General features: G+C 44.8%; 1 protein-coding gene across 9 annotated transcripts in view; it reads right to left on the bottom strand.

The window, feature by feature from the left end:
* The window catches only part of LOC129822558 (elastin-like), a 117,926-nt gene extending 105,835 nt beyond the window's left edge, over window positions 1-12,091 (bottom strand). For all 9 annotated transcript variants that reach the window (XM_055880871.1, XM_055880876.1, XM_055880877.1 and 6 more), the window contains exon 1: window positions 11,763-12,091. In XM_055880871.1, the coding sequence (XP_055736846.1) occupies window positions 11,763-11,838 (76 nt within the window). In that variant the 5' untranslated portion in view covers window positions 11,839-12,091. The remainder of the gene's footprint in view (window positions 1-11,762) is intronic.
* Window positions 12,092-12,994: the final 903 nt, after the last annotated feature.

Raw genomic sequence — 12,994 nt, 5'->3', positions numbered from 1 at the left:
AGCCAGAGCCGTCAGAGCGCCATGAGCGTCGAGAGCCGTCAGCCTGCCATGAGCGTCGAGAGCCGTCAGCCTGCCATGAGCGTCGAGAGCCGTCAGCCTGCCATGAGCGTCGAGAGCCGTCAGCCTGCCATGAGCGTAGAGAGCCGTCAGTCTGCCATGAGCGTCGAGAGCCGTCAGCCTGCATGGACCTGCCAGAGCCGTCCAAACAGGACCTGCCAGAGTCTTTCAGCCGGGATCTGCCCCTTGTCCCGGTGTTGCCCCTTGTCCCGGTGTTGCCCCTTGTCCCGGTGCTGCCCCTTGTCCCGGTGCTGCCCCTTGTCCCGGTGCTGCCCCTTGTCCCGGTGCTGCCCCTTGTCCCGGTGCTGCCCCTTGTCCCGGTGCTGCCCCTTATTCCAGTGATGGTCCTTATCCTGGTGCTGCCCCTTGTTCTGGTGCTGCCCCTTGTCCCGGTGCTACCCCTTGTCCCGGTGCTGCCCCTTGTCCTGGTGCTAGCTATTTATTTAGGGGAAGGTAGTGTTAGGGTGGGCATTAGAAGGGGTAGAAAGAAGAGGGGAGTGACTATGGTGGTGCGGGGACAGCGTCCTGAACCGGAACCACCACCGTGGTCAACTGCCCACCCGGACCCTCCCCTGGACTTTGTGCTGGTGCGCCCGGCGTTCGCACCTTGGGGGGGGGGGGGTACTGTAACAGTCCTGACCTATTTATGTTAGTTTTTATGTGTTTATGGTCAGGGCATGTGTTTTGGGTGGGCAGTCTATGTTATCTGTTTCTATGTTGGTTTCGGTTTGCCTGGTATGGCTCTTGATTAGAGGCAGGTGGTTTGCATTTTCCTCTAATCAAGAGTCATATTTAGGTAGGGCATTCTCACTGTTTGTTTGTGGGTGATTGTCTCCTGTGATGTCTTCGTTATGTTAGATGTATTCACTTTTGGAGCTGTTTGGCTGTTCGTATGTTTCGATGTCCGTTCCTGTTCGTGAGTTTACGTTTGTCCATGTAAGTTTATGTTCAGGTTGCGTGTACGTCGTTTTGTTATTTTGTAAGTTTTGAAAGTGTTTTGTTTTTGTTTAGTCTACGTCGTATTTGTAATAAAAATGGCTTATTTCCCTGACTCCGCATTTTGGTCCGAAGATCCTTCTCTCCTCACCTCATCCGAGGATGAGGAGAGCGACAGCTCTTACAGGGCCATTATTGTTATTCTGTTTTTACTAATGACCTTCAACTGACCTTGAATAAAGCCTGTGTGTCTATGTACGCTGATGACTCAACAGTATACACATCAGCTACCACAGTAAACTAAATACCTGACACCCTCAGTTTTAGAATGGGTAACCGACAATAGGCTGGTGCTAAATATAAAAAAACGAAAAGCAACGTTTTTGGGACAAATCACTCACTCAACTCTAAACCTCATTTAGATCTATTATTGAATAATATGGTGATTGAACAAGTCGAGGAGACTAAACTGCTGTCTGTAACCCTAGATAAGGACTACTGCCAAGTTGTGTGGTCATGTTCGGCAAAGAGGGACACACACTACCGTTCAAAAGTTTGGGGACACTTAGAAATGTCCTTGTTTTTGAAAGAAAAGCAATGTTTTGTTCATCAAAATAACATCAAATTGATCAGAAATACAGTGTAGATAGACATTGTTAATGTTTTAATTACTATTGTAGCTGGAAACGGCAGATTTTTTATGGAATATCTACATAGGCGTACAGAGGCCCATTATCAGCAACCATCACTCCTGTGTTCCAATGGCACGTTGTGTTACCTAATCCAAGTTTATCATTTTAAAAGGCTAATTGATCATTAGAAAACCATTTTGCAATTATGTTAGCACAGCTCAAATCAAATCAACGTTTATTTGTCACGTGCACCGAATGCAACAGGTGTAGTAGACCTTACAGTGAAATGCTTACTTACAGGCTCTAACCAATAGTGCAAAAAAGGTATTAGGTGAACAATAGGTAATAGCTGAAAATGAAGGCTATTCCATGCGAGAAATTGGCCAGCATCCCGGAGTCGCCTCTTCACTGTTGACGTTGAGACTGGTGTTTTGCGGGTACTTTTTAATGAAGCTGCCAGTTGAGGACTTGTGAGGTGTCTTTCTCAAACTAGGCACTCTAATGTACTTATCCTCTTGCTCAGTTGTGCACCGGGGCCTCCCTCTCCTCTTTCTATTCTGGTTAGAGACAGTTTGCGCTGTTCAGTGAAGGGAGTAATACATAGCGTTGTACGAGATCTTCAGTTTCTTGGCAATTTCTTGCATGAATAGCCTTCATTTCTCAGAACAAGAATAGACTGGCGAGTTTCAGAAGAAAGTCCTTTGTTTCTGGCCAATTTGAGCCTGTAATCGAACCCACAAATGCTGATTCTCCAAATACTCAACTAGACTAAAGAAGGACAGTTTTATTGCTTCTTTAATCAGAACAACAGTTTTCAGCTGTGCTAATGTAACGGATGTGAAATGGCTAGCTAGTTAGCGGGTACGCGCTACTAGCGTTTCAATCAGTTATGTCACTTGCTCTTAAACCTAGAAGTAGTGTTGCCCCTTGCTCTGCAAGGGCCGCGGCTTTTGTGGAGCGATGGGTAACAACGCTTCGTGGGTGACCATTGTTGATGTGTGCAGAGGGTCCCTGGTTCGCGCCCGTGTCGGGGCGAGGGGACGGTTTAAAGTTATACTGTTACACTAACATAATTGCAAAAGGGTTTTCTAATGATCAATTAGCCTTTTAAAATGATAAACTTGGATTAGCTAACACAATGTGCCATTGGAACACAGGAGTGATGGATGCTGATAATGGGCCTCTGTATGCCCATGTAGATATTCCATAAAAAATCGTCCGTTTCCAGCTACATTAGTCATTTACAACATTAACAATGTCTACACTGTATTTCTGATCAATTTGATGTTATTTTAATGGACAAAAAAAAAGCTTTTCTTTCAAAAACAAGGACATTGCTAAGTGACCCCAAACTTTTGAATGGTAGTGTAGGTAAATTGCAGTTGGTCCAGAACAGAGCAGCACTTAGATGTACACGGAGGGCAAATGTCAGTAACATGCATGTCGATCTCTACTGGCTCAAAGTTGAGGAGAGATTGACTGCATCAATATTGGTCTTTGTGCGAGGTGTTGAAGGTACCGGACTGTCTGTTCAAGCAGTTGGCACACAGTTCGGACACTCATCGGTACCACACAAGACATGCAATCACAGTCCCCAGGTCCAGAACAGAGGCTGAGAAACGCATATTATTAAATAGAGCGATGACTACATAAAACTCTGCCACCCCAGGTAACTCAAGCTAGCAAAAAAAACAGTTAAAAATCAGATAAAAGTACACCGTTACGGCAAAATGGTAACTGTGAAGAGACACAGACATTTTTATATATTTTGAATTGTAATTTGCACTATATTATATATTGTTTTATGTAGGCGGGTGGCCTTGCACAAGCCTTTGTTTCTGTGAGCTGGAATGGATCATAAGGCAGGAGACATCTGAGTATTATGTAGTATGATGAAGTATTATTTAGTGTTATGCATATTATATATTTTATTTGTTATTTTGTTTCCTGTTTGGAGCCCAGGAAGAGTAGCCGTTGCCTTGGCAGCCGTTAATTGGGGATCCCAATCAAATAATAAATCCTATTGATTCCATTGCAAAAGGCTCAATCAAGGTATTATAAATTATTTTGAACACTATTTGAACCCAGGTGTCATGCCCTGACCGTAGATTGCTTTGTATGTTTCTATTTTTAGCTTGGTCAGGGTGTGATGTGGGTGGGTATTCTATGTTGTAGGTCTAGGTTTTCTGTTTCTATGTGTTTGGCCTGGTATGGTTCTCATTCAGAGGCAGCTGTCTATCGTTGTCTCTGATTGAGAGCCATACTTAGGTAGCCTGTTTTCCCACTTGTGTTTGTGGGTGGTTATTTTCAGCACTATGTGGACTATGAGACAACCTGGGAGGAGATAGAAAGCTGGTCGGTCGACCCAGGGAGAGTGCCGGAGCCCGCCTTTGATTCTCTGGAACAGTGCGAGGAGGGATATCGGAGAATGGAGTTGGCGACACGAACACGGCTGGCAAGAAGTCCAAGAGGCAGCCCCAGAAATGTATTTGGGGGGAGGCACACGGGGAGATTGGCGGAGTCAGGTAGGAGACCTGAGCCAACTCCCCGTGCTTACCGTGGCGAGCGTCGTACTGGTCAGGCACCGTGTTATGCGGTGGAGCACACGGTGTCTCCAGTACGTGTTCATAGCCCGCTACATTACATCGCTGCTCCTCGCATCTGCCGGGCGAGAGTGGGCATCGAGCCAGGAAGGATTGTGCCAGCCCTGCCCTCCAGGCCTCTAGTGCGTCTCCTCGGCCCGGGTTCTCCTGCACCAGCTCTGCACACTGTGTCTCCAGTGCGTCTGCATAGCACAGTGCGTCCGGTGCCTGTGTCCCGCACGTGCAGGGCCAAAGTCACCATACAGCCAGGACGGGTTGTGCAGGCTCTTTGCTCGAGACCTCCAGTGCGCCTCCACGGCCCAGTGCATCCGGTGCCTCGGCCAAGGACAAGGCCTCCTGCATGTCTCCCCAGCCTGGTGAGTCCTGTGCCTGTGCTAAGCCCTAATCCTCCTGCATGTCTCCCCAGCCTGGTGAGTCATGTGCCTTCTCTCAGAGCCAAGCCTCCAGTGATGATCCATGGCAAGAAGCCTCCAGTGATGATCCATGGCACGAAGCCTCCAGTGATGATCCATGGCAAGAAGCCTCCAGTGATGATCCATGGCACGAAGCCTCCAGTGATGATCCATGGAAAGAAGCCTCCAGTGATGATCCATGGCACGAAGCCTCCAGTGATGATACATGGCACCAAGCCTCCAGTGATGATACATGGTACGAAGCCTCCTGTGATGATCCATGGCACGAAGCCTCCAGTGAGGATCCATGGCACGAAGCCTCCAGTGAGGATCCATGGCACGAAGCCTCCAGTGAGGATCCATGGCACGAAGCCTCCAGTGAGGATCCATGGCACGAAACCTCCAGTGAGGATCCATGGCACGAAGCCTCCAGTGAGGATCCATGGCACGAAGCCTCCAGTGAGGAGTTATGGCACAAGGCCTCCAGCGTCGCCCTCGAGTCCGGAGCCTCCAGCGACACCCTCGAGTCCGGAGCCTCCAGCGTCGCCCTCTAGTCCGGAGCCTCCAGCGACGCCCTCCAGTCCGGAGCAGCCAGAGTCTCCCTCCTGTCCGGAGCAGCCAGAGTCTCCCTCCTGTCCGGAGCAGCCAGAGTCACCCTCCTGTCCGGCGCTGCCAGAGCCTCCCGCCTGTCCGGCGCTGCCAGAGCCTCCCGCCTGTCTGGCGCTGCCAGAGTTTCCCTCCTATTCGGGTTCCGTTGTAAGGGTCCCCAGTCCAGGGTCGGCGGCTAGGGTCGGCACTCCAGAGGCGCTACATAAGGGGGGCAAGACTAAGGTGGAGCGGGGTCTACGTCCTGCACCAGAGCCGCCACCGCGGTGAAATGCCCACCCAGACCCTCCCCTATTGGTTCAGGTTTTGCGGCCGGAGTCCGCACCTTTGGGGGGGGGGGGGGGGGTACTGTCACGCCCTGACCGTAGATTGCTTTGTATGTTTCTATTTTTAGTTTGGTCAGGGTGTGATGTGGGTGGGTATTCTATGTTGTAGGTCTAGGTTTTCTGTTTCTATGTGTTTGGCCTGGTATGGTTCTCAATCAGAGGCAGCTGTCTATCGTTGTCTCTGATTGAGAGCCATACTTAGGTAGCCTGTTTTCCCACTTGTGTTTGTGGGTGGTTATTTTCTGGTTAGTGTTTGTTGCACCTGTCAGAACTGTTCGTTGGTCGTTTTGTTGTTTTTGTTCGTGTATTCATTTTGATTAAAAGTATTATGGATACGTACCACGCTGCACTTTGGTCCTCCTCTCCTTCTCCCTACGACTTTCGTTACACCAGGTTTGGGGGCCGGGCCTGCTACTCACTGTGCTGTTCAATCTGGTCGGAATGAATCATCTGGATTAACTAAGTATGCTTCATTGTTGAGCATTTGGCACCTGTTGCCCGCAGACCAAACATCTCCAGAGAGATTATTGTGTGGTTGACATTTACCCACAACTGAAACCATGGGCATAAACAAACCATGTAACAATGCTTGTTCCCTCACCATGGTAAGGACTTATGGGCAGTGATTAGGACTGTGTAATGTTGTAGTATTTTTTTCCGAAGATTTCATGTCAAGTCTTTACGATCAACCTGTGACATTACAGTAGTGAGCATGTTAAAGCATAAATAGTATAACGTCAGACATACATTTGTAAGTGGGTTGCATTAAACAGCCCATCTGTGTTACATACTGTAGACAGACATAATAAAAGTTTGTGTTGCGTACAGAACAGTCAGGGGGCTATGGTACAGCCTGGACATTTCCAGTGCTCTCCTTTTGAAATACGCGTCTATTAAACCAACTCATCCATCCCAAATCTGGTTTGGTTTCTACAACACTCGTGGTTGCAAAAATCGTGATGCTCAGAATCTATAACCAGTGTGTAAGTAATCACTCCATGCTACATGTTCTGTAAGCGCTTCAGATGTTTGGATAAGCGATTTCCCAGCCGCAATATCCTGTTCTAAAATGGCTCTGGGAGAGAGAGTGCAGTAGAGAGAGAGCATGTTTTAATATAAAACTGCCAAAGATGGAGAGAAAATCAGAGCTGTTAACAGTCCTGCCCCAGTGAGTGTGTGAGAGTAATGAATAAACACAGCAGAATGAGAGTCTTATCTCCAGTAGCGGCCCCAGGGTGCTCCTGCCAGCGACCCAGGAGCCCCTGCTCACTCCAGCGTTGAAAGGGGTCATGGAGCAACAATGTGCACATGGCCTGGTTCTCAGAGTGTAACTCAAGACCAGGGTTGCGCAAAGGTACCGGTAATTTACCAAAGGTACCGGAACATTCAGTAATTTTGGTAATTAACATATAATGTTGGTAATTTATACTTGAACATTTTAGCATTTTTTCCCCCATATTGTACATGACTACATGAGTAATTTTTTTGTACATGAGTACATAAGTGCATGAGTACATGAGTACAAAAAAAAACATCTAATCAACAATTGACAATTGACTTTTTTCACAACTGCCACCAGTTTGGTGCCAAAACATTAACAACAAAGACATATTGACATAGTAAAAAAGTAAATAAAATATATAAAGGATATTTCATGCTGAACTCTTATATTAAACACCAATGGTATTCACTAAGTTGATATTTAGGAGAACGTTTTACAGCTTTGTTATTCTATTTAAAAAAAAAATCTTCTTATTTGATAATTGTATATATTTGATGTGTGAAAAGGCAACACAGAGGGCCAGAGATAATTACAGACACCTGTGATAATCTGAAGTACCCAAAAAGGCCACTAAAGGATTTGTGACCAATTACATAAAATCCTTGAAAGATACAAAATGTCTGGTAATTTACTGGTAGACTCAGAAAGTTACCAGTAATATACCCTCCCTTTGCAACCCTACTCAAGTCCCAATCAAGGTATAATGCAGATGGTGTATCCATTCCTCTAAAGAGTCCAAAACGTCATTTTTTTCTGTTAATAGTTTTAAGTGGATTCAGTCGTTTCAGTTTTGAAGAAGATGTGATCCGATCATATTACTTTTAAGTCTTCCCCTAAGTAGGTGCCCCATGGCACTGAGCAGTAGTCCCTCTGCCAGCGGGCCACGAGACACCAGGGTGTCAAATTAATCCTGTTATCCCTTCCTGGCAACCCACCTCATACAAAGGGATTAAGCCAAGAAAGGTGGTTCGCTCACAAACACACGTCTCCAATAAAGAACCAGAGAGCTGCTGCAAAGCTCAACAAAGTAGAGCAGAGTCAAGATAATCAGATTGGGAATCTACCAACCCAACCAGTGGTGAAGCAGGGGCAACACAACACAGCAAGCCAGGGCAATTCATCACCAGTCTGCCCGACCGACAGGCGAGGTGTGCCATTCAATCTGCCATGATTTCATTCACCTTCAACTGCGGCCAGGAGAGTGTCATTGACGGAGAGAACTAATGGATTAAAATCCTCTGAAGTCCTGAAGGCCTGAGCGTCAACGCCAAAAGAGGCAAACTGGCTTCCAGGGCATCCAGGCAGCACTGCATGCAGAGCAAAACTAACCAACTCAGGCTTTTAATTCTATTGAGACTGGCTGGAAGGAAATTAACAGAGTCGGTGGAACTTTTGTTATTTTTTATCCTCTGTAGTCCTCTGCATGCTTGTCAGGGTTATGTCATTAACAGTGTTTGTCATAAAACAGAAACTAATGACTCTGGCACGGTTTTTGAAATCCGTCATTGAATGGAGTTGTCTGGACTAAAGTAACATAGTACACTGAGGTGTGAAATAAAACACTGACATCTGATACCCTTCTTGGCAATTTAACATGTAAAATAGTGAACAAACTCTGATTACATTACTTTGTGTGACTAAGTACAGAAAATAAAAGTATGGGTGAGAGAAGAGTTTGTCGAAGGCCAGGATAGTTATTATTCCCAGCGGGGATTGGCAGTAGGATTGGAAGCTGACAGAATGTTGGTCTTTCCTTCACAAGCTTCATACTATCCAGACACTTCAAGGTAAACATAGGATGGGAGTGGATACCACAGGAAACGCCAGTAATGAAAAGATAATTAGCTAATTTACATCAAACAGAATGTGCTCAGAGCAGGCAGTCTTACAGAGTCTTTATTCAACTGTAGTCAGACTAGGGTTGCATCCCAAATGGAATCCTATGCCCTTTATAGTTCACTACTTTTGACCCAAAAGTAATGCACTATGTAGGAAATAGGGTGCCATTTGGGACTGTGTCTTTGAGGAAGAGGCCACTTAACCCCAGCTGTCCTTCTCAGATTTATTTTGATCAGAATAACATCCCATCCTCACTTTATCCGTCTGACAGATGGTGTTTGTTTGTGGGAATGTTTAAAAAATCTTGAAGTAAGACAGAGCAGCAGTCTGCCACAATACAGTACCTGCTCAGGGATACCAGACAGAGTTATACCGACAAGCTGCATATTTATTAACCAACTCCTTCCCTGACTTTCCCTCATGCGTCATAACTCATTCACACTCGCAAGAAAACAGTCTCCAATCCCATTCTTATGATAACTGTTCAAAGTATGAGCAAGCAGAGGGTTTTTTCAGCGCCAAACCCTCTTAAAAAGGTGAATGGGTGTTAATGGGGTTTGCATTACTTTCAGATAATTGACACTTATTTGGAACGAGCTAGAGGGTGGTTTCTTAACCTTCCACTCACAGACGGAGACAGGTGGAGCTGGTTTCAGTACCTCAAAACAACTTTGATAGGGATGGATTTTATATTCACTGAAGATCAAAGTTTGGCTCCTAAGCCAATATCGAAATTCACTGGCTCCTCCGTCTGTACGCTGTACATTCTGCCTGAGCTGAGCTGCTGCTCTCGAAAGCTGAACTGAGCTCTGTTTGTTTCGGACGAGGCAATTGGCTCACCACTTTAGGTCAGTGCAAAGAAGAGTTTGAAGAAAACTGCTGTGAGGGCAAAAAGGGAAAACACAATATTAGATGAGTAAATATCTTATCTAACAGATGCGCTTTCAAATATCACAGGTGCTTAACAGGCGAATGGGGTTTCTATTGACATGCAAGTTAACGTGCTATCCAATAAAGTCTAATAAATAGGAGATAGGTTTTCACGTTACTTTGTGGTTTTTCCAACCTATGTATCAAGCATCATAAATGCTTATGTCGTGTCAAAATTAGATGAATTTGTCATAAGGTGGTTATAACAGGTGTCTGACATGTCACATTACTGGTGCATTACTGTATGTAGAGTTTATGATGCATCACCTCAATTAAGTTTGACCATATACTCCCATCACACTCATTAACGTTGCACATCCAGCCACCGATTAAGATACAGTTAAATATAAGACTATATAAGGGCAAAATATTCCAGTCATGGGTTTCAAAATGGACTGTAGCAGCGCCACCATCTATAACTCCATCTGACACAGTTTAGAGAGAATAATAGCTTGGACTCAGACACTAACAGCTGGGGAACAGAAGATGCATTTATTATTTGGGGGGGGGGGGGGGGGGGATACATCTTTAAAAGTGCTGTGGAACAGAAGAATCACAGACGCTCAGATCCACACCACCGTTCACATGGGAATTCATTATTGGTCAATTCTACATGACGTACTGTAGCTGACGGGGAAGAGGGACCAGCTGGAGTCATGCATTGCACACTGACATGCTGTAGTACTGTATGGGACTGGGCTTTACATTACACTAGCTAGCTACACAGACAACTCCCCTCCGAGTTTAAGAACCAAAAGGAAGCAAACAGAGCAAAATGAGAGTTTCTATTGGACAAATTCAGTTAGGTCCCTCCCCGTTTCGTTCCGTTTGCTTCCATTTTGCTACAGAATCGGCGTAATGAATATGCCCCTGATTTCACTCACACTCAAAAACACTGAAACCTGTTGGAAACTGTCCTCTCTAGAAACCAAGCATACGTCACTTTGTACTAAGCCAGGTCGCTCAGATTTCTGTATTTATGCGTTTAGGATGATGACTACATCTTTTATAGTTCACTCTTCCTGAAGAGCACTTCCAACACAAGCCAGTTTTTGGCCAGTTCCTCCAGCTTTATCTGATATTGTATAAATTAAATACAATTTATGTTTGTTTTGTAACTTCCACAATCCTTTCATTTCACTTTTAAATTTAAGCTATTATGTTGTTGTTTAAGTCAACCAATAAAATCAAGTTGAAAATATTGCTGGAGATCCAATTATTGGATCAATATTACCATGTGTGACACAGGTTTTCACAATGACTAGCTTTTATATATCCTCAATATAAATCCTTACCAATTCTGATAAGTACCTAATATAGACAGGAGCCAGACTGCATAAAGCACAGTTATGATATCTGTATTTAGACACTGAATCTGCTGACACTGACAATGCTCTCTAAAAACGCCACAACAATAACTCTAAGCCTGCAGGCATAAATACTGTATCTGGTCCAAAACCTGGACAATATTAGCCACAACTACAAGAATACAAAGCACAAGCTAATATGGAGCATATTACCATTGTGCTTTTAATTATAACCGAGACCGTGAACGGTGCATCTGCAATGCAATGGAACAGAATGTTGTTATCTTGAACTTTAAGTGCATTTAAGTGCAATGGAAAGTTGTGGTTTTTAAAATCTTGTTGCTAACCTTTGACACTTGTACAGACAGTCAGATATAATAAAGACTACAGAATCGTCATACTGTAAGTGCAGCTTTCAAAAGTAATATTCAGTTAGAATTATGGTATATATTTTAGATGCAAACATTTTAAGGGTATTTGAGAGAGAAAAAAAATGCTTTTATATGGAGAAAAGGTTTTGCATAGGATTTGTGAAAATTATGCCCAGAAATTAGTTATCTGAATTGCTTTCTAGACAGGTCTTCTTTAGCAGGGATTGTTGACAAAATAAACAGACAAGACAGGGTCAGTATATATCAATGCATGCATGACAAATATACCATACACTTTATGAAATAGGCAGAACTGCACACACAACAAATAGGTTGGAGTGATTAAAGTGTCTGTGTAACAACTGAGAAGCGCAAAGAGAAACACAGAGACAGAACTGCACCTGTTCTAAAATACTTGCACCCTAAGCCTGCTATCTAGGTAGCAGAGGTCATGGCTGAGTTCACCTTGGCACACACCTACCTCCTTGAAGTGAGGGCTGAATCATAGCTAGGTAGAAGAATCCATGAAGGAGTGATAGAACCTTTCTGTTAGCCATCTCGCTCCACAATGCACCACCCCTCTCCCGATCGGCTGTTTTTATTCTCCTCAAGCTAATTACCACTAGCCAGAGGTCTTTACATACAGAAGAAAGAAAAAAATTGGAAAAGACAAGTGAAAAAAAGAGAAAAGATATGGGACACTACGTAATTAAGAGAGGGCAAGACTTTCGGTTCAATGGATCACTTCGTTTTTCCCCCTCCCCTATGTCTGGTGTTCCTGTTTTTATTCTAGTGACTCCTGCCAACAGAGCTCTGCTGCCAGAGAGAGAGAGAGAAGAGAAGGGGGAGAGAAGAGAAAGAGAGAGGGAAGGAGAGCGAGAGGGAGAGACAGAAGGAGAGACCCCCTCCTTCCCACTCCCCTCATGTCTGCCAGACATTTGCATTCAGAGAAGACTTATATTTTAAAGTACACAGTGAGAGAGACAGAAAGAGAGAGAGACAGGGAGAAAGAGAAAGAGAGAGACTGAGGAAGAGAAAGAGAGCGAGAGTAAACCAGTGAACAAATCTTGGGAAATTACCTGTTTTCCATGACTTTTCCTTTCAGTAAAAGAGTAGTGAGTTTTCAGCAACACAACATTGCTTCTTGAGTTTTTTTTCTGCAGGTTCAGTGGTGTACCGATCAGACAGAGGAAACAACTATCAAAGAGTTTAGACCTCAATTCAATAACAAACTTGCACCAAATATCAAGGCAGAAATGTAAGAGACAGCAGGCAGTCTGCAGAGGCTAGAAATAGCAATGCAGCCTGCCCGCCGGGCCAATTGTGAAGAGCGGTTCTAGAAGGGCAGTGACAACACTGTCAGCATCACAGATAGAGAGATGGCAGTCTGAGAAATGCCTTCTAACAAACATCAGACTGTTGTTCTGAATAGCCTAACAGCTAGACCGGCCGGGTCAACAGCGTAAATGTTTAAACATACACATACAGTTACATCTCCAACTGTGACCCCCTATGGAGAAATGGAGCTTGAAGCAGCCCATTCCGATTCACAACCTTGGCATAGTTTGACAATCTACTGTCCTGAGTTACCCTGCCAGGATAAGGACAGACCTCTGGGCTATTAATCAGCTTGAGAGGCATTCCGATGACGTTTTCACGACAGCCCCTACCTATGGGAACTCAATGGAAGCAGAGAGATTGCTGGGTAGATAT

This window comes from Salvelinus fontinalis, chromosome 24 (assembly GCF_029448725.1).
Source record: "Salvelinus fontinalis isolate EN_2023a chromosome 24, ASM2944872v1, whole genome shotgun sequence".
NCBI lineage: Eukaryota > Metazoa > Chordata > Actinopteri > Salmoniformes > Salmonidae > Salvelinus > Salvelinus fontinalis.
This window is presented reverse-complemented; position numbering and strand designations above follow the sequence as displayed.